The 26,399-nt window shown below is 38.8% G+C and overlaps 1 protein-coding gene across 1 annotated transcript in view; it reads left to right on the plus strand.

The window, feature by feature from the left end:
• Positions 1–26,399, plus strand: part of SLC22A31 (solute carrier family 22 member 31) — a 125,564-nt gene that overhangs the window by 19,272 nt on the left and 79,893 nt on the right. Inside the window, exon 2 of the mRNA XM_053694109.1 lies at positions 8,070–8,173. Coding sequence (XP_053550084.1) covers positions 8,070–8,173 — 104 coding nt within the window. The remainder of the gene's footprint in view (positions 1–8,069; positions 8,174–26,399) is intronic.

Here is a 26,399-nt window from a genome sequence, read left to right on the forward strand (position 1 = left end):
AGGTATGATGTAAACAAATACCACCCACCGGCAAAAATAAATAAATCTCAAATTGCTAACTCACGACCTCAAATAATTCAAATAAATTGAATTGGATGTACAGTTGGGTAGATGAGAGCCTGAGAGAAAGAAAGAAAGCTTTGTTTTATTTGAGGTCGTGAGTTATGGTGATTGGACCATGAATTATGTGAGTAGTGTGCAAGTTTTCTTTGTGGTTTTAGCTCCTTCTTTGTGACTTCTTGAACATCGTTTGGTTTTGCAACTGGGACCGTGGACCCTGATAATATGGAGAATATACTCTGTATTTTATAAAGAAGTTTTTATGTATCGGGTTGTTTTTCACTTAATCAGATTATCAACCTATAACGTTTATGTATGTGGGGGGGTGTAAGCAACAGGAAGGGTCCTGTGGTTTTTGGGAGTGTGTTTGGGGCCTATTTAAGGCTGCTTTTTTCACTGTTATACTGTCATAGGAAGGGACTGTGTTTGGTCCCAAAACGTCACAGCACGCGATAAAGTAAAGAACATTTTTTGACCTCATTGTCTGAAGACCAGTGAGTGCTTATTTTCATTTTGGTATATTTCATGCAACCATTTCACCGCCAAATGCGATCAAATAAAAAAAAGTTCACTTTTTCACAAACATTTTCACAATTTTAGGTTTCTCACTGAAATTAATTACAAACAACTTGTGCATTTATGGCACAAATGGTTGTAAATGTTTCTCTGGGATCCCCTTTGTTCAGAAATAGCAGACATTTATGGCTGTGGCGTTGCTTTTTGGTAATTAGAAGGCAGCTAAATGCAGCTGCGCACCACACAGCAGTGACAGGGCTAATTAGGTAGCTTTTAGGGAGCTTGAAGAGTTAATTTTAGATTTAGTGTAGAGATCAGCCTCCCCCCTGACACATCCCACCCCCTGATCCCTCCTAAACATCTCTCTTCCCTCCTCCACACAACAATTGTCCCCGCCATCTTAAATACTGGCAGAAAGTCTGCCAGTACTAAAATAAAAGGCTTTTTTTTTTTTTCTTCTAAAAAAAATCTGTTCAGCTGTGATGGACCCCCCCCCCGTTAGCCCCCAACCTCCCTGATCCCCCTAAACAGCTCTCTAACCTCCCCCCGCTACCTATTTGCTGCCATCTTGGGTACTGGCAGCTGCCTGCCAGTACCCAGTTTGCCTCCCCAAAAAAGTTTTTTTTATTTTTTTTTATACAATTTTTACATTTTTCTGTAGCGTAGCTGCCCCCCTCAATATCCCCCTCCCTCTCCCAGATCCTTTGATCATTATGTTTCCACCCTCCCTCTCCCTCCTTCCCATTCAATTACATTGGTGGCAGTGGTTGCACACGTATGCCCCCTGCAAGCCCCCCGCACGCTCCTGGCACCCGGCATGCACATTGCACATACAGGAACCGGATGCCGGGTAGCGATGGGCCGCCCACCCGCCTCCCTGCAGCTGCTCCCACCCACCAATGATCGGCACCATCGCTACCGGTGCAGAGGGGGCCACAGAGTGAAAAAAGGTATTGCAGTGATGCCTCAATATCGAGGCATCACAGCAATACCTTGAAAGCGTCTGGAAGCGATCAGGATCGCTTCCAGCCGCTTTAAACTCCTAACGACGTACAGGGTACGTCGCTGGTCTTTAAAGACCAGTTTGTGTGTGACGTACCCTGTATGACGTGTGTCGTTAAGGGGTTAAGAGTCAAGATTTTGAAATGTATCCTTGATGCTAATGGAAACCAAGCGAGGAACTGGCTTTGAGGTGCAGCAGATGTGGAATAAGGGTCGAGGAAGTTGAGTCTGGCAGAGGTATTTGGGAGACTGGAGACGATAGAGTAATAGTCAAGGAAAAAATGTGGATTTCATATCCCTTTAATTGTGTTTTGTGAGAGGAAATTAAGAATTTTATAGAGATTTTTAAGGTTGAGCTAAGGGGGTCGATTTATTAAGCAGCGGATGCTGCATCGACGCCCCATTGTTTCTGGTCCGCTAGAAACGGAAGTTGGGAAGCGCTGCTCCTTAACTTCTCCGACACCTTTTAGGTGGCAGACTGAAATCATCCCGATCCGACGGCTGCGATTGGCCGCGAGTGAGCAGGGGGCGGCATTGCACAAGCATTTCACCAGAAATACATGTGCAATGTTAAATGCTGACAGTGTGTGCTACAGCAAATCATGTCCGCTCTACCTTTGGTAAATCTACCCCATGGAATCTTTATGAAGAGCAGAACGAATACCCGAAAGATTGCACCAAATTTAAAAAAAAGAAAAAAAATACTAAAGAAATTCATCAGTATTAATTTCTTTGTAAATTACATTTAAAGGGTTAAATACTTACCTCTAGCAAACTGGAGAGCCGCGCTTACCCGGTCCTCTTCTTCACAGAGCCTCAGCCACGCTAATAGGAGGCTTAGCGCGGCGGCTACCAGGGCCTGCACTAAAGGAGAAGTTCCTAGGAGCCGCCGCGCTAAGCCTCCTATTAGCGTGGCCAGGGCTCTGTGAAGAAGAGGAGCGTGTTAGCGCGGCACTCATCCATGCTAGAGGTAAGTATAAAGCTGCAGGTGAACTTTTTTCACCTGTAGCTTTGGAATATTAAACTTTAATGTAAATATTATACAAATATTCAGTGTTTATTTCATTTAAAAAGAAACTAATACTGAATAGTGCAGCAGACGAATATTCGGGGAAACAAATTTCCCCGAATATTTATTTTGAAAAATTCATACAATCCAAATCTTTTGGAGCTGCACAACTCTACTATAAAGGGTTCAAAATGTGTAAGGCAGTGCAATATCTTTTTAAGCTGTGCTTGAAAAAGTAGTATAAGCGCAGTAGCTCATCTGGGATGATTGCAAGCTAAATCACTGTGGTTAACTCATCTGATGTCAAGCAAGAAAATGCTGCTAATTGATGACTGTAGTTGAAAAGCACATATTTAAATTTCTGTTGCCCTCATGTACCCTGCAGGGTTTCTCTAATATATAAGTTGTGCCTTTACATGTTTAGATGTAAGAGCAGGGCTTGACAAATACCAAGAGCCAGGTAACCATGGCTCCTAAAATTTAAGTTGTGTTCCTAATGTTTTTGTACTCCTTTTATGTGTGTGTCAAAAAAAGGTTCAATAGCTTGTACTAACAATCAAACGATCAATGAGGAGCACCAGGCAAATTTCCGTAAAAATAAGACTTAACTTTTATTTAGCTTGTCAGCTTCCATTAAAATCTTGTATACTTTAACAACATTTAGACAGGTAGAACAGCATTCTCTTGCTTACGCGTTTCTGCGACAGCCGTAATCATAGCATGAGAGAATAACACACATTGTACAATTTTAAAATACCCACCATGATCTGATTGGATAATTAAAACCAAACTGCTGACTATCTGATTGGATGTTGTGTCTTAGACTCAAAACTCTTCCACAGTTTAATGAACAGGTGAGATCTTAACCTTAGAGGTGCTGAATTATCATGTAAAGAATCTGGACTTAGATAGTTTATCCGCAAAAAGCACCCTGCGTTTATCATTTTTCTATAATCAATCACTTGTATTGCATTAACTTCAATGAAGTATATATTTAAAATAAAGTGTTATGCATTGAGCGTATTTAGATTATTCTGACATTGTTATTGAATATTTATTATTAGCTCTTTAGAGATGCTGGCATACCTTTAGAAACAATGTTATATTACAGTTTCTATTCTGACCTCAATATCAATCAAATATGGTTACTTACGGCTAGATTTAGAGTTTGGCGTTAGCCGTCAAAACCAGCGTTAGAGGCTCCTAACGCTGGTTTTGGGCTACCGCTGGTATTTAGAGTCAGTCAGGAAAGGGTCTAACGCTCACTTTGCAGCCGCAACTTTTCCATACCGCAGATCCCCTTACGTCAATTGCGTATCCTATCTTTTCAATGGGATCTTTCTAACGCCGGTATTTAGAGTCGTGGCTGAAGTGAGCGTTAGAAATCTAACGACAAAACTCCAGCCGCAGAAAAAAGTCAGTAGTTAAGAGCTTTCTGGGCTAACGCCGGTTCATAAAGCTTTTAACTACTGTGCTCTAAAGTGCACTAACACCCATAAACTACCTATGTACCCCTAAACCGAGGCCCCCCCACATCGCCGCCACTCTATTAAAATTTTTTAACCCCTAATCTGCCGACCGCACACCGCCGCCACCTACGTTATCCCTATGTACCCCTAATCTGCTGCCCCTAACACCGCCGACCCCAATATTATATTTATTAACCCCTAATCTGCTGCCCCTAATACCGCCGACACCTACATAATATTTATTAACCCCTAATCTGCTGCCCCCGCTATCGCTGACACCTGCATATTTTTTTTAACCCCTAATCTGCCGCTCCGTACACCGCCGCAACCTACATTATACCTATGTACCCCTAATCTGCTGCCCCTAACACAGCCGACCCCTATATTATATTTATTAACCCCTAATCTGCCGCACCCAACGTCGCCTCCACCTACCTACAATTATTAACCCCTAATCTGCCGACCGGACCACACCGCTTCTATAATAAATGTATTAACCCCTAAAGCTAAGTCTAACCCTAACACTAACACCCCCCTAAGTTAAATATAATTTAAATCTAACTAAATAAATTAACCCTTATTAAATAAATGATTCCTATTTAAAGCTAAATACTTACCTGTAAAATAAATTCTAATATAGCTACAATATAAATTATAATTATATTGTAGCTATTTTAGGATTAATATTTATTTTACAGGCAACTTTGTATTTATTTTAACCAGGTACAATAGCTTTTAAATAGTTAATAACTATTTAATAGCTACCTAGTTAAAATAATTACAAAATTACCTGTAAAATAAATCCTAACCTAAGTTACAATTAAACCTAACACTACACTATCAATAAATAAATTAAATAAACTACCTACAATTATCTACAATTAAACCTAACACTACACTATCAATAAATTAATTAAATACAATACCTACAAATAAATACAATGAAATAAACTAACTTAAGTACAAAAAATAAGAAAGAACTAAGTTACAAAAAATAAAAAAATATTTACAAACATTAGAAAAATATTGCAACAATTTTAAACTAATTACACCTACTCTAAGCCCCCTAATAAAATAACAAAGACCCCCAAAATAAAAAAATGCCCTACCCTATTCTAAAATTAAAATAGAAAAGCTCTTTTACCTTACCAGCCCTGAAAAGGGCCCTTTGCGGGGCATGCCCCAAAGAATTCAGCTCTTTTGCCTGTAAAAAAAACCATACAATACCCCCCCAACATTACAACCCACCACCCACATAGCCCTAATCTAACCCAAAACCCCCTTAAATAAACCTAACACTAAGCCCCTGAAGATCTCCCTACCTTGTCTTCACCACGCCGGGTTCACCGATCGATCCAGAAGAGCCTCCGATGTCTTGATCCAAGCCCAAGCGGGGGGCTGAAGATGTCCATGATCCGGCTGAAGTCTTCATCCAAGCGGGAGCTGAAGAGGTCCATGATCCGACTGAAGTCTTCTATCAAGCGGCATCTTCAATCTTCTTTCTTCCGGATCCATGTAGTTCATCCCGCCGACGCGGAACATCCATCTTCACTGACGACTTTCCGACGAATGACGGTTTCTTTAAGGGACGTCATCCAAGATGGCGTCCCTCGAATTCCGATTGGCTGATAGGATTCTATCAGCCAATCGGAATTAAGGTAGGAAAATTCTGATTGGCTGATGGAATCAGCCAATCAGATTCAAGTTCAATCCGATTGGCTGATCCAATCAGCCAATCAGATTGAGCTCGCATTCTATTGGCTGTTCCGATCAGCCAATAGAATGCGAGCTCAATCTGATTGGCTGATTGGATCAGCCAATCGGATTGAACTTGAATCTGATTGGCTGATTCCATCAGCCAATCAGAATTTTCCTACCTTAATTCCGATTGGCTGATAGACTTCAGCCGGATCATGGACATCTTCAGCCCCCCGCTTGGGCTTGGATCAAGACATCGGGGGCTCTTCTGGATCGATCGGTGAACCTGGCGTGGTTATTTTGGGGGTCTTTGTTATTTTATTAGGGGGCTTAGAGTAGGTGTAATTAGTTTAAAATTGTTGTAATAATTTTCTAATGTTTGTAAATATTTTTTTATTTTTTGTACTTTAGTTAGTTTATTTCATTGTATTTATTTGTAGGTATTGTATTTAATTAATTTATTGATAGTGTAGTGTTAGGTTTAATTGTAGATAATTGTAGGTAGTTTTTTTAATTTATTGATAGTGTAGTGTTAGGTTTAATTGTAACTTAGGTTAGGATTTATTTTACAGGTAATTTTGTAATTATTTTAACTAGGTAGCTATTAAATAGTTATTAACTATTTAATAGCTATTGTACCTGGTTAAAATAAATACAAAGTTGCCTGTAAAATAAATATTAATCCTAAAATAGCTACAATATAATTATAATTTATATTGTAGCTATATTAGAATTTATTTTACAGGTAAGTATTTAGCTTTAAATGGGAATAATTTATTTAATAAGGGTTAATTTGTTTCGTTAGATTTAAATTATATTTAACTTAGGGGGGTGTTAGTGTTAGGGTTAGACTTAGCTTTAGGGGTTAATACATTTATTAGAGTAGCGGTGCGGTGCGGTCGGCAGATTAGGGGTTAATTATTGTAGGTAGGTGGATGCGACGTTGGGGGCGGCAGATTAGGGGTTAATAAATATAATATAGGGGTCGGCGGTGTTATGGGCAGCAGATTAGGGGTACATAGGTATAATGTAGGTTGCGGCGGTGTACGGAGCGGCAGATTAGGGGTTAATAATAATATGCAGGGGTCAGCGATAGCGGTGGGGGGGCAGATTAGGGGTTAATAAGTGTAAGGTAAGGGGTGTTTAGACTCGGGGTACATGTTAGGGTGTTAGGTGCAGACTTAGGAAGTGTTTCCCATAGGAAACAATGGGGCTGCGTTAGGAGCTGAACGCTGCTTTTTTGCAGGTGTTAGGTTTTTTTTTCAGCTCAAACAGCCCCATTGTTTCCTATGGGGGAATCGTGCACGAGCACGTTTTTGAAGCTGGCCGCGTCCGTAAGCAACGCTGGTATTGAGAGTTGCAGTGGCGGTAAATTATGCTCTACGCTCCCTTTTTGAAGCCTAACGCACTGAAAACCCAGCCATTCTGTGAACTCTAAATACCAGCGGTATTTAAAAGGTGCGTGGAAAAAAAGAATGCGTTACCGACAAAACTCTAAATCTAGCCGATAGTTTTTATCACACTAATCTCAATGCGCTTATTTGTATGTTTTATGCACATTTAAGAAGTATAAATACATAAGTAAAATTTAGATAGTGGCTACATGTATCAGTTCCTTGTTGGAACCACGGCTTAGTATTACTGAGCTAAATGTGTCCATTCTATGATAATATTCACAAGGATTGACATGTCGCTATCAAATTATATTATCAGTGTGAAAATACTTATGTCAATTTCTTTATTAGTACGATAAATGTTAAAACTGAGTTAAAAATGTTCAATGTATATACGAACATAAATACAACAATTCTCTGTCAAATGACCCTAGTGTGTATAAGCCTTGGTTACGCTAGATCCAAATTAACACATTCAGTTGTTAAATTGAACAACAGTATCTCTTAAAGACAATGCTAAAAATTAGTAGACAGCAGACTGTTTTATTTTATGGGGGCTTTTGTTCTCTCTAATACACTTGGTTCAGGATCATGTAAATTCCTAACAATAAATTTCAATTGCTTTGGAAATAAATATGTATGAAGATTATGAATATTATTTCAATTGATTTTGACAATATAAGACTTTTGTTGGTAAACTCTGTACTCTATATGCTCTTTTGAATGGGCATAACAGATACATAACCTATTTTGTTACTGGGGCATTCACCTTTGTCTTATGATAACAATGTATATACAGAAAAAGGTTGTATGGCTGGCTCATCAGTATTATGGTTTGCTCTTAACTTTCAGATTTGTGTGTAATGTTTTATGACTGTAACTGAATCCTATCTCACCTCTGAACATGCACTTTCTTACCAGTGGGACCTAGTCTGTGACAATCATTGGAAGGTGCCCCTAGAGCAGATATGTTACCTGATTGGCTGGCTTCTTGGCTTCTTCATCTTTGGCTGTATATGTGACCGGTAAGTACTTAAATTTTTGAGTTTCTGTTATAAGAACAGATTTCATAATAGGAAAATGGGATAATCAGTGACAGCAACAACAGACATGCCTGGGTCAGGTAAGTCCTCAGCTAGTTCAGCAATGCTGCATTGTGGCTGTGCATGAGTTATTTTATTCATACACTTATACCCAAAAATGGTATTACCTACACATTAAAGTATTGGGGCCTAAGGAGGGCGTGTCTGAACACCGACCAAGATGGCTGCTTTTTAATTTCCATAGATAAAAATAGAAAAGCACACAACCTGGGAACGAACAATAGCATAATAGCTTGTTCTATGGCTAGTTACCACCCTAGAAGCAGCCTCCTTTTGCTCAACATGTGCCTTTCACAGAGAAGAACTTTCCTGTAGCATATCAGTCTGATCCTGACTTAACAGTACAGTCCAGCCCCGAAATACCAGGCAATCCCTCTCTGAACGAGAGAAACGGCAAAACCCCAGACGTACGTTTCAGCCTAGTGTGGGCCTCGTCAGTGAGGTACAGCCATATCCCTCTAGGCACACTGAGCAATCCCTAATCTTAAAAAAAAAAAAAAAATCCTAACACTAAGCCCCAAATAGGTACTGACTGTTCCTGAAGTCCGGGGGAGAAGGTCTTCTTCCAGGCGGCTCCATCATCTTCTATCTTCATCCGGAGCGAAGATGCGGAGCTGGCTTCCCTGATGCGTGGATCCTCAGCGGTGTTCCTCTGCGGCGTGGAGGCTCCTCTTCATGCGATGGGTAGTTTAGGTTTTTTTTAGTGTATGGTTTTTTTATTTTGGGGGTTTGGTGGGTGGGTGGGGGTTTCTGTTAGGGGGTAATTGGTCATTTGTTTAGGTAAAAGAGCTGTTTAACTTAGGGCAATGCCCTACAAAGTCCTTTTAAGGACTATTGGTAGTTTAGTATTAGATTAGGGGGTGTTTTTATTTTTGTTTTGTTTTTTATAGGGGTATTAGTTAAGGTTTACATTTTTTATTTTGGATAATTTTCTGTAATTTTACATTTATTTTATTTTGTGTAATTTTAGGTTTGGGGTTTGTATTTATTTTTAAAATAGACTGCCCTCTGGGCAGGCTTATCTCCTAGTAATAAATCAAATCACAGCGAGTGCCTCATCTTTGACGTGTGTGTGTGTGTGTGTATGTATGTATGTGTGTGTGTGTGTGTGTGTGTATATATATATATATATATATATATATATATATATATATATATATATATATATATATATATATATATATATACACTTAGAACATAGAGGAATCATAAAGGAATACATTGAGCTATTCGGAATAGTGAACATTTATCATCACGTTAACTGAAAAGGGCTCCAACCCTTCAAGTGTTAACTTCAAGTGATCGTGTTTACTTTCAATTTGTAATATGAGCACTTTTAGGCTTTAATCTCCTAACCATCCCTCATACCTGTATGGGGGTTGATTAGGTAATTAATGATGGTTACCATTTATTAGGCCTTAAAGGGTCAGTAACCATACAAATCTGTGATGTTAAATATAAACTTTATCCTCAAGGTGTAAATTATATCTAACAATGCAGAGCAGATGCGCTGTGGAAATATTTTAAATGTCTATTAAAAATTTACCATTGCTTGGCTTTCCTGGCCATCCACAAAGTAGTTGATTTTTTTTTTCTCTGAGTGCTGTCAATCAAAATCAAACACACCACCCATATACACAGCAGGAGCACGCGTTTACTCTTTACCTGCGCAAGTGAGCTGGCTAAGAGTGCTGTCAAGCTCTGTGAAGATGGACAAACCTGATGGAATAAAAAAAAAAATGCTTTGGATACGTGAGTGGCCAGGGGATCCGTGATTTGGTAAGAAATAAAAATAAAAAGCTTCCACAGCGCCTCTGCTCTGCATTGTTAGATTTATTTTGTAATGTTTACTGTCCCTTTAATCAACTAACCCCCCTTTCCCCCATACCTGTATGGGGGTTGATTAGGTGATTAATAATGGTTTCCATTTATTAGGCCTTAATTAACTAACCACCCCCCATACATGTATTGTGGTGGATTAGGGGATTATTGATGGTTACCATTTATTAGGCCTTAATTGACTAACCACCCCTATATGGGATTGATTAGGTTAGGACATCTTAGGGGTTAATATTGCATTTATCTACAATTTTAAAATATTACGCATTCTTATGTATGATGCATATTCTTTTAACTATTGTTTATAAATGAATGTATTTTTTCTTGTGTTTTATTTTAAATATTTTAAATATTCATGTTACAAAAGGCATTAGTGTTACAATTGTTTTATTGCATAATAGCCATGCAGTTATAATGTAACTGTCTTTTATAACATAAATATCTGTTTTAAAAATATATTTGTATTTACAATAATAAATGCATCAAGCAAGAATTATCTACATTTTAATTTTTATATCCAATACTTAAACTAATATGAATTATACATGACCATGCATTTAATTTAAAAAAATTGTAGATACAGTATAATGTAGTCAGGCCTTGCATTGATATTCAATATTTAAACAGTTATGCATGTATACTGCATAATGGTTTAAGCATTGCATATAAATTAATGTGTTTCTCTTTTTTTAAAATTTTTTTTTTTTTTTTTTACATTTTTTTTTTATTGAGGTGAATTAAGGCTTACAACTCAAGTAAAACAATAGAAAGCATACATTTGGATTACAATGGTACAGAATAATATGCCAACATAACAAGTTTAACTTCTATCATTTGAGTGTAAAACAAAAACAATATAATTAGCCTTTAAAATTGGGAGTCCTCTAAATATCTCTTGAGGCCACTCTTGGACCTACAATGAATCCTAAATAATCCAGGCTACAGAGGGTTAAAATGAACATTAAGAGACTACTCTTGAGTCTCAAGGTACACCTCATTTTTCATACAAATTAAATAAAGAAAGTAAACGCGGTAGTTCACAAGAAATAATGATACCAATATGTAAAAGTAGGGCTCTATCTGCAGTGCAACAGGAAAACGACTTTATAAAGCTCAATATATAAAGGAGCTGCGCTCAAGATAGTGAGTATATCTATATAGGGTGTAAATGCTTATATAAAGGGGAAAGTTGTAGGTGGTGCATAAGGGACCAAACCGGATATGGGCTAAGAATTTATGAAAAGGAGATGCAACTTTTATCAGCAGGTAGACACTTATGTGGCCCCATGTATGAATCCTGTAAGCATGTCACAGCAGATAATCGGTTATAGTTAAAATAGTAACCACAATCTTGAATTAAAAGGAGAAATGGGTAGCCTGAGTGGGTATAGATTTAGTTTTGTTAGGACAGAGGGCATTATCTGAGGGGCTAATAAAAAGCACTATATACATACAAAGTATATGTAGACACTTTATTTCTGTTATGGGAGACATATGTATTAGAACATTAATTAGAGAAGATAGAAAATATGGGTAAAAGCATGTGAGAATTTCCTTGACAGTCGGGAAAGCATACAAACTTTGTAGTTTCTATTGAAATTTGTCCTGGAAATTTTCTTTTGACAATAAAATATATATAAGCAAATTAGAGGGACAGCAATGGGGGGGCAAAATGTTGTATGCTTGCTTACATCTTACGGCATGGGAGTCACAGATTGTCTTTGAGAAATTTAGTGAGTACACTGACAAATTTGTAGAATTGTAGCTGAGGTACTGTATGTTGACGATATTTTGATACTATTGAATGGGCCAGTAACAACACTGCTGAATTCCATCCTCAAACTCAATTACAATGATTTAAATATTTTATTAACCTGTCAATATGACAAAGAGGAAATTTCATTCCTGGATATAAAAATTAAAAGAAAAGGGGAAACTATAGTTACAGAAAACTACCGCAAACCACCAGCCACTAATAGCCTTCTAGATGCTACAAGTCATCATCCTGATAACCTTATTCTGGGTATCCCTGTAGGACAGTTTCTCCAGATTAGAAGAAACTGTTCTAGTAGAGCTAATTTAGAGAAACACGCAGAGGATATGAAACTTTGTTTCCTGTCACGTGGGTGACTGTGAACAAGGCAAATATTATGAGCAAAGAAAACTAATAGGATGAGCTTCTTTATGGTAAGAAAAAACCTCAGGGAAATGCCCTGCGCCTTATTACTAAGTACAACTGCCATTGGAGCAAGATACAAGATATCTTGAAGAAAAATATGCAGATTTTAACTGCAGATGAGCAGGTACTTAGTGAAGTAGGCACTAGATGGTTGTTGACTGCAAAAAGGGCCTCTAATCTGCAAGATAAATTCACTCATAGTAATTATGTAGCAAAACCAGTAGATTGGCTTTCAAAGATACGAATGACAGGAAGTTTTCCCTGTGGTAATTGTGTCACCTGTGAACACATGAATAGAACAAAAACAAAAAAATCAACTGATGGGGCTAAATTTTATGATATTCATTTATTTTGCAATTGCAACACAGAGGGGGTCTGTTGTGCTCCTGTCCCAAATTCTATGTAGGTAAAACCAAAAGAAAGTTCAAGGACAGAATAAGAGAGCATAGGGATGACATTACTAATAAAAATATGGATAGTAGTGTTGCAAGGCATTTTTTGGATGTACATGAAGCAAATACGCAATCCCTAAGATTCACAGGGATAGATAGAGGTATAAATAAAAAGAGAGAAGCGCTCAACCTGGGAACGAACAATAGCATAATAGCTTGTTCTATGGCTAGTTGCCACCCAAGAAGCAGCCTCTTTTTGCTCAACATGTGCCTTTAAAAAAGAAGAACTTTCCTGAAGCATATCAGTCTGATCCTGACTTCACAGTACAATCCAGCCCCGAAATACCAGGCAATCCCTCTCTGAACGAGAGAAACAGCAAAACCCCAGACGTGCTATGCTATTGTTCGTTCCCAGGTTGAGCCCTTCTCTATTTTTATTTATTTATGCAAATTATGACTCTTAGTGAAGTCTACCTAAATGTGATGCATGAATCCAGACGTGGACCCGTTGCTCAATGTGCCTAGACGGATATGGCTGCACCTCACTGACGAGGCCCACACTAGGCCGAAACATACATCTGGGGTTTTGCTGTTTCTCTCGTTCAGAGAGGGATTGCCTGGTATTTCGGTGCTGGACTGTAATGTGAAGTTAGGATCAGACTGATATGCTACAGAAAAGTTCTTCTCTGTGAAAGGCACATATTGAGCAAAAAGAGGCTTCTTCTAGGGTGGTAACTAGCCATAGGACAAGCTATTATGCTATTGTTTGCTCCCAGGTTGAGCGCTTCTCTCTTTTTATTTATTTATGCAAATTATGACTCTTAGGGAAGTCTCCCTAAGTGTGATGTGGGAATCTAGACATGGGCCCGTTGCTCAGTGTGCCTAGAGGGATATGGCTGCACCTCACTGACGAGGCCCACACTAGGCCGAAACGTACATCTGGGGTTTTGCTGTTTCTCTCGTTCAGAGAGGGATTGCCTGGTATTTCGGTGCTGGACTGTACTGTGAAGTCAGGATCAGACTGATATGCTACAGAAAAGTTATTCTCTGTGAAAGGCACATATTGAGCAAAAAGAGGCTGCTTCTAGGGTGGTAACTAGCCATAGAACAAGCTATTATGCTATTGTTCGTTCCCAGGTTGAGCGCTTCTCTCTTTTTATTTATTTATAGATAGAGGTATATCTACCTATCTAGGTAATAAATTAAAAAAGAGACTGTACAATTTCATTTATAACCCAATACAAAAGCAATCATAAAATTGTGTAAACAATTCTGAGGAAACATTGGGCAATATTAAAGCTAGATGAGATGCTGAGAGATATTATAGGAGATAGTCCAAATATAATATATAGAAAGGTAAACAATCATAAAAATATGATAGCTCCCACAGAACTAAGAAAGAAAAAGAATGAGGATAAAGATCTATTAGGTAATAATGTAAAATGTTTTTACCCATGTTTGGCATGCAAAGCTTGCAGACACTCACAGAGACAGAAAAAGGTCACTCCCATACAAATGGTAGAGAGTATGAAATTGTCATGTTCCGGTGTTTATGCGCTCCGGACACAGACCCTCGGGGCAGTGGTAGGGAATTGGAGACACCGACCCCTGACTCGGGGAAGAGTATCCTGGACGTGGATAGATGATATTCTGTGATTCATAGTTGCAAGAAGTTATTGTATTATTCATGGAGAGTGAAACATATCTATACAATATATTCTATTTTCAATGGAAACATAAATTGATACTGTGACTTATAGTTAATAGGAGTTGCTGCAGGATTGATGAGTGGAAAAATATAGCAATGTAAGATGTTCAGGCTTCGGAGTAAACTGGTAGAAGATTCACTCATAGATGCAAACTAACGGCTAGATTTAGAGTTCTGCGGCCAAAGGGGTGCGTTAGCTACGCATGCTTTTTTCCCCCCGCACCTTTTAAATACCGCTGGTATTTAGAGTTCACAGAATGGCTGCGTTAGGCTCCAAAAAAGGGAGCGTAGAGCATATTTACCGCCACTGCAACTCTAAATACCAGCGTTGCTTACGGACGCGGCCATCTTAAAAAACGTGCTCGTGCACGATTCCCCCATAGAAAACAATGGGGCCATTTGAGTTGAAAAAAGCAGCGTTCAGCTCCTAACGCAGCCCCATTGTTTTCTATGGGGAAACGCTTCCTACGTCTGCACCTAACACTCTAACATGTACCCCGAGTCTAAACACCCCTAACCTTACACTTATTAACCCATAATCTGCCGCCCCCGCTATCGCTGACACCTGCATATTTTTTTTAACCCCTAATCTGCCGCTCCGTACACCGCCGCAACCTACATTATACCTATGTACCCCTAATCTGCTGCCCCTAACACCGCCGACCCCTATATTATATGTATTAACCCCTAATCTGCCACCTCTGCTATCGCTGACCCCTGCATATTATTATTAACCCCTAATCTGCCGCTCCGTACACCGCCGCAACCTACATTATACCTATGTACCCCTAATCTGCTGCCCCTAACACCGCCGACCCCTATATTATATTTATTAACCCCTAATCTGCCCCCCACAACGTCGCCGCCAGCTACCTTCAATAATTAACCCCTAATCTGCCGACCAGATCTCGCCGCTACTCTAATAAATGTATTAACCCCTAAAGCTAAGTCTAACCCTAACACTAACACCCCCCTAAGTTAAATATAATTTAAATCTAACAAAATAAATTAACTCTTATTATATAAATTATTCCTATTTAAAGCTAAATACTTACCTGTAAAATAAACCCTAATATAGCTACAATATAAATAATAATTATATTTTAGCTATTTTAGGATTAATATTTATTTTACAGGCAACTTTGTAATTATTTTAACCAGGTACAATAGCTATTAAATAGTTAATAACTATTTAATAGCTAAAATAGTTAAAATACTTACAAAATTACCTGTAAAATAAATCCTAACCTAAGTTACAATTAAACCTATCACTACACTATCAATAAATAAATTAAATAAACTACCTACAATTACCTACAATTAAACCTAACACTACACTATCAATAAATTAATTAAATACAATACCTACAAATAACTACAATTAAATAAACTAACTAAAGTACAAAAAATAAAAATGAACTAAGTTACAAAAAATAAAAAAATATTTACAAACATTAGAAAAATATTACAACAATTTTAAACTAATTACACCTACTCTAAGCCCCCTAATAAAATAACAAAGACCCCCAAAATAAAAAAATGCCCTACCCTATTCTAAATTAAAAAAGTTCAAAGCTCTTTTACCTTACCAGCCCTGAAAAGGGCCATTTGCGGGGCATGCCCCAAATAATTCAGCTCTTTTGCCTGTAAAAAAAAAACATACAATACCCCCCCCCCAACATTACAACCCACCACCCACATACCCCTAATCTAACCCAAACCCCCCTTAAATAAACCTAACACTAAGCCCCTGAAGATCTTCCTACCTTATCTTCACCATGCCAGGTTCACCGATCCGTCCTCCGAAGTCTTGATCCAAGCCCAAGCGGGGGCTGGAGATCCATAATCTAGCTGAAGTCTTCTATCAAGCCGCGGCTGAAGAGGTCCAGAAGAGGCTCCAAAGTCTTCATCCTATCTGGGAAGAAGAGGAGATCCGGACCGGCAACCATCTTGATCCAAGCGGCATCTTCTATCTTCATCCGATGACGAACGGCTCCATCTTGAAGACCTTCAGCGCGGATCCATCTTCTTCTTCCGATGTCCAACTGAAGAATGAAGGTTCCTTTAAGGGACGTCATCCAAGATGGCGTCCCTCGAATTCCGATTGGCTGATAGGATTCTATCAGCCAATCGGAATTAAGGTAGGAAAATTCTGATTGGCTGATGGAATCAGCCAATCAGATTCAAGTTCAATCCGATTGGCTGATTGGATCAGCCAATCAGATTGAGCTCGCATTCTATTGGCTGTTCCGATCAGCCAATAGAATGCGAGCTCAATCTGATTGGCTGATCCAATCGGATTGAACTTGAATCTGATTGGCTGATTCCATCAGCCAATCAGAATTTTCCTACCTTGAAACAGTATGATTATCAGTAGCAGGGAAGGCAGTCTTAAAGGGACAGTGATATAAGGCAGGCATATGTTACAGAACCCCCTTCTTAAAGGCAACCTCCGGGTATCCCACGCAATCCAAATGGAGAGAGAACAACAATGACATGGAGAGCCGATAGTAGCTGCATGGAGGTAGTGAGTCCACTCCGAAATCAAGAAAGTAAGGTTGGAGATCTCTTGAAATAGCAAAATGACAATGCGAAGGCCATGGATTTCAGGTATCAAAAGATCTTGAAAATGATGAGAGCAAAACTTGAAGGCATCTTTCTTGTAGTCATCGTGAGGATGCTTGAATGTAACATACAATGAGCTTCCAACCATGGAATCATCCTGAGGGTTGATAGGCAAATGTACTTCATGACAGATGACCATGTACACAGCCAATGAAAAGGCACCCAGTCCTATACATATGAATAGGCTTTCCTCAACTTCAGATAGAGATGCAGCATTCTGGATTGTAAACCAGATTATCCACCTTTGGATCAGAGATTTGAGTACCCTCAGAATTAACCTCTTGGCTGAGGATTAGATATACTCCAAAAGAAAAAGCTATAGCTACTTCTAACCCAATAGCAGGGCTTTCTTCAAAGTAGGAGATAGGAGTGTAGAGTGCAAGATTTGACCAGTTCTTGCCATCTTCTGGTTCAATATCAAATGTGTCCTTACTGGATTCAGAATCAAGAGTGTCCTCACTAGGATCAGGTATATGAATGCCCACACCAGGGCATGGTTCAGGAATACCCACATCTGGGCAAGGTTCAGGAATATCCTCAGTAGGATCAGGTGAAGGAATGCCTATGCCATTGCAAGGTTCAGGAATACCCACATCAGGACAAGGTTCAGGAATATCCTCAGTAGGATCAGGTACAGGAATGCCCACTCCAGGACAAGGTTCAGGAATAACCTCAGTAGGATCAGGTACAGGAATGCCCACTCCAGGGCATGGTTCAGGAATGCCCATCTAGGGCAAGGTTAAAGGACAGAAGAACTGAAGATAGGTGTGCCAACGTCAAGGCTTTGTTCATGGACAAGAAGCTTGAAGACTGGTATACCCTCATTAGGGTTAGAAACATAAGTGTCCAAATGTGGGACAGTTGCTGAGATACTTGTACTGGCAGGCATATGTTACAGATATAAATGGTAGAGATTATGAAATAAGACACTATCAGGTGCATTGACAGAAATATAATCTATCTGATAAGCTGTAGCTGTGGGAAACAGTATGTGGGAGAGTCGACAAGACCAGTCAGAGAAAGGGTGAGTGAGCATATGCTCTCTATAGAGAACGCCTCAGAAGACAGAAATAAAGAACTCCCAGTCCCTAGCATTTTGTAGAATGCAACAACTGTAATCTAAAAGAAATTAGATATACAGGAATTGCAAAATTGAAAAATAACTGGAGAGGGGGAGATATCGAGAATGAATTATTAAAAATAGAATCAATGGATATATATTACTAAAACTATATAGCAATGGATATATGAATTGGAAACATTACACACGAAGGGGTTGAATATTGATTTCAGTATTACCCTTTTTTTCAAATGACTCCATAGACATTAATTCATTTTTTAATATAAACAAAAATATCCTCTGAATGATTTTCCAATATTAATACATTTTTGTGCTGAATTAATTCTCTAATATATTTCTTTGAGGAAATATCTAGAAGAAAAAATATTCAAGATAAATTTAAATTTGAGTGATATTAAATTTATAAATTAATTCTTGTTCTTTCATCCATGTGCTAAATTAATAATTTTTTTAATAATTTTTATATTTTTTTTAATATTTTTTTTATTTTTCCTTCAGTCTGATGCAGTATGTGTGTGTGTATATATATATATATATATATATATATATATATATATATATATATATATATATATATATATATATATATATATATATATATATATATATATATATATATATATATATATATATATAACGAGGTCAGAAGAAAAGGCACTCCATAAATGATAGCAGCTCCCAGGGTGCACTTTGAAAAAATATCAAGCACAGAAAAGGCACTCGCTGGTTAAATAAAACATAACATTTAATAAGTTACATTAAAATAGCATGACGTTTCGGAGGCATTACGCCCCCTTTATCAAATGCAAGATACAGCTTGAAAAATTACAAAAGCGGTATACCCCATCATTTACCCCATCACCTTAAGTACATGTGTGTAGCTCCATTAGACGCCGAGCCGCGAATGCGGCCCGTGTGCGGTGCCGGGCGGAAGTGACGTCGTCAGCGTGATTCACGCTCAGACGTCGGTTGCCAAGGAAACATACAGATGCAGTGTGTCAGCCAATGACATGGCACAGATATCTGTTTGTAAACAAAACACAACGATCAATTTTAAGCACCACAATTTATGTGTATGTTCCGGGCACTGCAAAATGGTTGCTAACATAGAGATTAAAAACATTATATTTAAAACAGATCCAACGATCTAGTTACATATATGGAGGACCAATACAAACAGTGCAGGGCATGATTAATATAAGGCTTAGCTTAGATATATAATTTTAGATGAAACATCAGCTATGTGCCAGGAGTGAGAAAATGCATATATAATATATCATAATACTATCCAGCTCCTGTGCTTTATCATCTAACTAATATATAACCACTATAATCATGTATCCCAGAATATGGCAGAAAGATAGATACCAGAGGGCATGGACAAGAGATTTATGGATAAGAGATTTATGGGAGATGATATGGAACATGTAACATGTTGGTTCAAATCATACACTGTACGTGAACTTAGTTGGCGTCATTTTAGCAAATACAGAGAGTCTGTAACCACATTGATGAAATATTTAGGATTCCATGTAGAATGGTGAAAAATCCAACATGGTGTTCAGCCCCTTTGGTGTTAGGGTATCCAGCATGTATATCCATCTGGTCTCAAGTCTAAGAAGTCGATTGCCCCTATTGCCTCCCCTTGTTAATGGTGGCACATGGTCTATGAGCATAGTTCTAAGACTTGAGACACTATGCTTACAACGGGCAAAATGGCGCGCTACTGGCTGATCGGAGTCACCCTTCTTCAGGGCGTCTCTAATCGCACAGCGATTATTGGCCATACGTTCCCGGAATGTAGTGACCGTTTTGCCTATGTAGACAAGGGAGCATGGGCAAATCAACATATAAATTACATAGGTGCTCATGCATGAGAGTCTATAGTTGATTCTATAACGCTTGTTGGTATGTGGGTGTTGGAACGTTTCTCCTTTCAACATGCTGTCACAGGTCACACAATCCCCACATTTAAAGCAACCCTTCTTGCTCGACTTCAGCCAGGTAGTACCCTCATAACACCTCATGGGGTCAGTTTTTACTAGTAAGTCCTGCAAGTTTTTGGCTCGGCGGTAGACTACCCTAGGGGGTTGTTTGTGCAGGAATGGTAGCGTTTTGTCAGTATTAATCAAGTCCCAATGTTTGGAAACCATGTTCTTCATTTTTTGGTGCATGGGATCAAAAGTAGTGATAAAGTTGAGACATTCATCTGTTGTAACGTTGTCTTTTGCGGCGACTATTGCGCCTTCAGATCGTTTCACCACTTTGTCTCTAATTTCTCTCACCAACTCATTGGCATAGCCACGTGCGATTAACTTGTTGGACATCTCATCCAATTGAATCTCCCTGTTACATGCCTCGGTATTATTACGTAGGACCCGAGTGAGTTGAGAGGCAATTATCCCATTTTTTTGATGTGTGGGATGATAGCTATGAGCTTCCAATAGGGAGTTTCTGTCCGTAGGCTTGGTATATAAAGATGTACCAAATCTACAGACCCTTTCATTTACCACCTTAAAGATGTTGAGGTCCAAAAAATGGACCATATCAGCATCATATTCCATTTTAAATTTGATTGGAAGTGTCAAACTATTTAATCCATTAACCCAGGAATTCAAGTGGTGCCACGCCAGATAAGAAAAACATCATCTATATACCTGATTAGAGGTGGTATATTACACCAGGTATATAGATGATGTTTTTCTTATCTGGCGTGGCACCACTGACAGCTTGAATTCCTGGGTTAATGGATTAAATAGTTTGACACTTCCAATCAAATTTAAAATGGAATATTATGCTGATATGGTCCATTTTTTGGACCTCAACATCTTTAAGGTGGTAAATGAAAGGGTCTGTAGGTTTGGTACATCTTTATATACCAAGCCTACGGACAGAAACTCCCTATTGGAAGCTCATAGCTATCATCCCACACATCAAAAAAATGGGATAATTGCCTCTCAACTCACTCGGGTCCTATGTAATAATACCGAGGCATGTAACAGGGAGATTCAATTGGATGATATGTCCAACAAGTTAATCACACGTGGCTATGACAATGAGTTGGTGAGAGAAATTAGAGACAAAGTGGTGAAACGATCTGAAGGCGCAATAGTCGCCGCAAAAGACAACGTTACAACAGATGAATGTCTCAACTTTATCACTACTTTTGATCCCATGCACCAAAAAATGAAGAACATGGTTTCCAAACATTGGGACTTGATTAATACTGACAAAACGCTACCATTCCTGCACAAACAACCCCCTAGGGTAGTCTACCGCCGAGCCAAAAACTTGCAGGACTTACTAGTAAAAACTGACCCCATGAGGTGTTATGAGGGTACTACCTGGCTGAAGTCGAGCAAGAAGGGTTGCTTTAAATGTGGGGATTGTGTGACCTGTGACAGCATGTTGAAAGGAGAAACGTTCCAACACCCACATACCAACAAGCGTTATAGAATCAACTATAGACTTTCATGCATGAGCACCTATGTAATTTATATGTTGATTTGCCCATGCTCCCTTGTCTACATAGGCAAAACGGTCACTACATTCTGGGAACGTATGGCCAATCATCGCTGTGCGATTAGAGACGCCCTGAAGAAGGGTGACTCCGATCAGCCAGTAGCGCGCCATTTTGCCCGTTGTAAGCATAGTGTCTCAAGTCTTAGAACTATGCTCATAGACCATGTGCCACCATTAACAAGGGGAGGCAATAGGGGCAATCGACTTCTTAGACTTGAGACCAGATGGATATACATGCTGGATACCCTAACACCAAAGGGGCTGAACACCATGTTGGATTTTTCACCATTCTACATGGAATCCTAAATATTTCATCAATGTGGTTACAGACTCTCTGTATTTGCTAAAATGACTCCAACTAAGTTCACGTACAGTGTATGATTTGAACCGACATGTTACATGTTCCATATCATCTCCCATAAATCTCTTATCCATAAATCTCTTGTCCATGCCCTCTGGTATCTATGTTTCTGCCATATTCTGGGATACATGATTATAGTGGTTATATATTGGTTAGATGATAAAGCACAGGAACTGGATAGTATTATGATATATTATATATGCATTTTCCCACTCCTGGCACATAGCTGATGTTTCATCTAAGATTATATATCTAAGCTAAGCCTTATATTAATCATGCCCTGCACTGTTTGTATTGGTCCTCCATATATGTAACTAGATCGTTGGATCTGTTTTAAATATAATGTTTTTAATCTCTATGTTAGCAACCATTTTGCAGTGCCCGGAACATACACATAAATTGTGGTGCTTAAAATTGATCGTTGTGTTTTGTTTACAAACAGATATCTGTGCCATGTCATTGGCTGACACACTGCGTCTGTATGTTTCCTTGGCAACCGACGTCTGAGCGTGAATCACGCTGACGACGTCACTTCCGCCCGGCACTGCACACGGGCCGCATTTGCGGCTCTGCGTCTAATGGAGCTACACACATGTACTTAAGGTGATGGGGTATACCGCTTTTGTAATTTTTCAAGCTGTATCTTGCATTTGATAAAGGGGGCGTAATGCCTCCGAAACGTCATGCTATTTTAATGTAACTTATTAAATGTTATGTTTTATTTAACCAGCGAGTGCTATTTCTGTGCTTGATATTTATATATATATATATATATATATATATATATATATATATATATATATATATATATATATATATATATATATATATATATAAACCCATTTATTCATTTTCATTTTTTATAGTCCATGACTTTTCCTTCTACAAGATATGACGAGTCCACGGATTTCATCCTTACTTGTGGGATTTATCCTCCTGCTAACAGGAAGTGGCAAAGAGCACCACAGCAGAGCTGTATATATAGCTCCTCCCTTCCCTCCACCCCTAGTTATTCTCTTTGCCTGTGTTAGTAATAGGAAGAGGTAAAGTGAGGTGTTAGTTTTAGATTCTTCAATCAAGAAGTTTTTTATTTTAAAATGGTACCGGTGTGTACCATTTTTCTCAGGGAGAAATCATCAGCCTGGATTCCTGAGAGGAATGAAGAGATCTTTTTTCTACCCTGAGATTGATGATCTTAGCAGACGTTACTAAGATCCATTCTGGTTCCCACAGAGTTTCTGAAGGTAGTGCAAGAAAAATCTTCAGTGTGGAGACCGTTGTCATGCTACAAGCATCATTGAGGTATGTTCAGTCTTTTATTTCTGAGGAAACTTGTTATATCAGAACTGGCTGACAATATTCCCTGTAAGGGAAAGGGTAAGCAGTAGTCATATAGGAATTATGGGTTACTGTGTTTACTAGTGTATTCATAAGGGTTACTACGTTTATGTAGATCACTTGGGGCTTGACACTGGGAGAGGCAGCTGTGATATTTACTATGTTTATTAAGCAATACAATATGGCATAATAAATGTGTGCATAGGCACTTTTGGGGACCACATGGCTTTTTTGAAACCGCTTCCCATGCGGTTATGGAGTTTGTTAATACGATGCCCATGGTGGGTGGGGCCTGTTTCGACTCAAACGCGCAGTTTCCTTCTCACTAGAAGGCATCAGGCACTAGCTCCGGTGGGGCATAAAGTAGATATTCAATCACCGGGATCGTTGTTGAATCTTTCCTGAGTTCCCTGGGGGCAGGTAGGCACCACAGCAGAGCTGTGGCGAGGTGCAGGGGCTGTTATCATTGTTTAAAGTTTATTTACCAGATAAAAATACTTTTTACAGGGTGATTTAGCTTTGCTACGTTAGTGCAATAATGTTTGGCAAATTGGAACTGCTTAGTATAATTTTTTAGTAATAAAAAATCGTTCTTGCTGCAGTACAGTAAAATTGTTACACAGTACGTTTTTTTCTGAATTTTTTTTAAATCAATTAAAAGGGTTTAAAACGACTATTGTGGATATTGCTAGTCTGTTTAACATGTCTGAACTTGAGGAAACTCCTTGTTCTATGTGTTTAGAGGCCATTGTGGAACCCCCTCTTACTTTGTGTACTTCTTGTACTGAAAGAGCCTTACAATGTAAAAAGCATATTTCTTCTGTTAAGTGTGATCAGTCCACGGGTCATCATTACTTGTGGGATATTATCTGCTCCCCTACAGGAAGTGCAAGAGGATTCACCCAGCAGAGTTGCTATATAGCTCCTCCCCTCTACGTCACCTCCAGTCATTCTCTTGCACCCAGCAACTAGATAGGTCGTGTGAGAGGACTATGGTGATTATACTTAGTTTTATATCTTCAATCAAAAGTTTGTTATTTTAAAATAACACCGGAGTGTGTTATTACCTCTCTGGCAGAGTTTGAGGAAGAATCTACCAGAGTTTTGCTATGATTTTAGCCGGAGTAGTTAAGATCATATTGCTGTTCTCGGCCATCTGAGGAGTGAGGTAAACTTCAGATCAGGGGACAGCGGGCAGATGAATCTGCATAGAGGTATGTAGCAGTTTTTATTTTCTGACAATGGAATTGATGAGAAAATCCTGCCATACCGATATAATGTCATGTATGTATACTTTACACTTCAGTATTCTGGGAGAATGGTAATTCACTAGAATTACACTGTAAGAAAGACATAAAGCTGTTTAATAACTAGAGATTATGTTTAACGTTTTTGCTGGAATGTAAAATCGTTTTCATTTACTGAGGTACTGAGTGAATAAATGTTTGGGCACTATTTTTCCACTTGGCAGTTGCTTAAATCTGTTTTTTTCTGTCAGTTTCTGTTCTCCCTCACTGCTGTGTGTGTGGGGGAGGGGCGCTTTTACTATGCATCAAATATTTCAGTCAGCACAGCAGAGCTGTGAGAATTATAGTTTGACTGAGATAAAAACGTTTATTCTGTAATTTGTTTCCTGCTTTCAGAAATTGTTATCTTTGCTAATGGGATTAAACCTTTGCTAAAGTTGTGTTGTTTAATTGCTGAGGGGAACAATCCTTTGCTAAAACTGTATTTCTCCAACATAGGTGTGTCCGGTCCACGGCGTCATCCTTACTTGTGGGATATTCTCTTCCCCAACAGGAAATGGCAAAGAGCCCAGCAAAGCTGGTCACATGATCCCTCCTAGGCTCCGCCTACCCCAGTCATTCTCTTTGCCGTTGTACAGGCAACATCTCCACGGAGATGGCTTAGAGTTTTTTAGTGTTTAACTGTAGTTTTTATTATTCAATCAAGAGTTTGTTATTTTAAAATAGTGCTGGTATGTACTATTTACTCTGAAACAGAAAAGAGATGAAGATTTCTGTTTGTAAGAGGAAAATGATTTTAGCAACCGTTACTAAAATCCATGGCTGTTCCACACAGGACTGTTGAGAGGAATTAACTTCAGTTGGGGGAACAGTGAGCAGTCTTTTGCTGCTTGAGGTATGACACATTCTAACAAGACGATGTAATGCTGGAAGCTGTCATTTTCCCTATGGGATCCGGTAAGCCATTTTTATTCAGACAGTAAATAAGGGCTTCACAAGGGCTTATTAAGACTGTAGACATTTTCTGGGCTAAATCGATTCATATATTACACATATTTAGCCTTGAGGAATCATTTAATCTGGGTATTTTGGTAAAATAATATCGGCAGGCACTGTTTTAGACACCTTATTCTTTAGGGGCTTTCCCTAATCATAGGCAGAGCCTCATTTTCGCGCCGGTATTGCGCACTTGTTTTTGAGAGGCATGACATGCAGTCGCATGTGTGAGGAGCTCTGATACATAGAAAAGACTTTCTGAAGGCGTCATTTGGTATCGTATTCCCCTTTGGGCTTGGTTGGGTCTCAGCAAAGCAGATACCAGGGACTGTAAAGGGGTTAAAGTTAAAAACGGCTCCGCTTCCGTTATTTTAAGGGTTAAAGCTTCCAAATTTGGTGTGCAATACTTTTAAGGCTTTAAGACACTGTGGTGAAATTTTGGTGAATTTTGAACAATTCCTTCATACTTTTTCGCAATTGCAGTAATAAAGTGTGTTCAGTTTAAAATTTAAAGTGACAGTAACGGTTTTATTTTAAAACGTTTTTTGTACTTTGTTATCAAGTTTATGCCTGTTTAACATGTCTGAACTACCAGATAGACTGTGTTCTGAATGTGGGGAAGCCAGGGTTCCTTCTCATTTAAATAAATGTGATTTATGTGACACTGAAAATGATGCCCAAGATGATTCCTCAAGTGAGGGGAGTAAGCATGGTACTGCATCATTCCCTCCTTCGTCTACACGAGTCTTGCCCACTCAGGAGGCCCCTAGTACATCTAGCGCGCCAATACTCCTTACTATGCAACAATTAACGGCTGTAATGGATAATTCTATCAAAAACATTTTAGCCAAAATGCCCAC

The sequence above is a fragment of the Bombina bombina genome, chromosome 1 (assembly GCF_027579735.1).
Source record: "Bombina bombina isolate aBomBom1 chromosome 1, aBomBom1.pri, whole genome shotgun sequence".
In the NCBI taxonomy this organism is placed as follows: domain Eukaryota; kingdom Metazoa; phylum Chordata; class Amphibia; order Anura; family Bombinatoridae; genus Bombina; species Bombina bombina.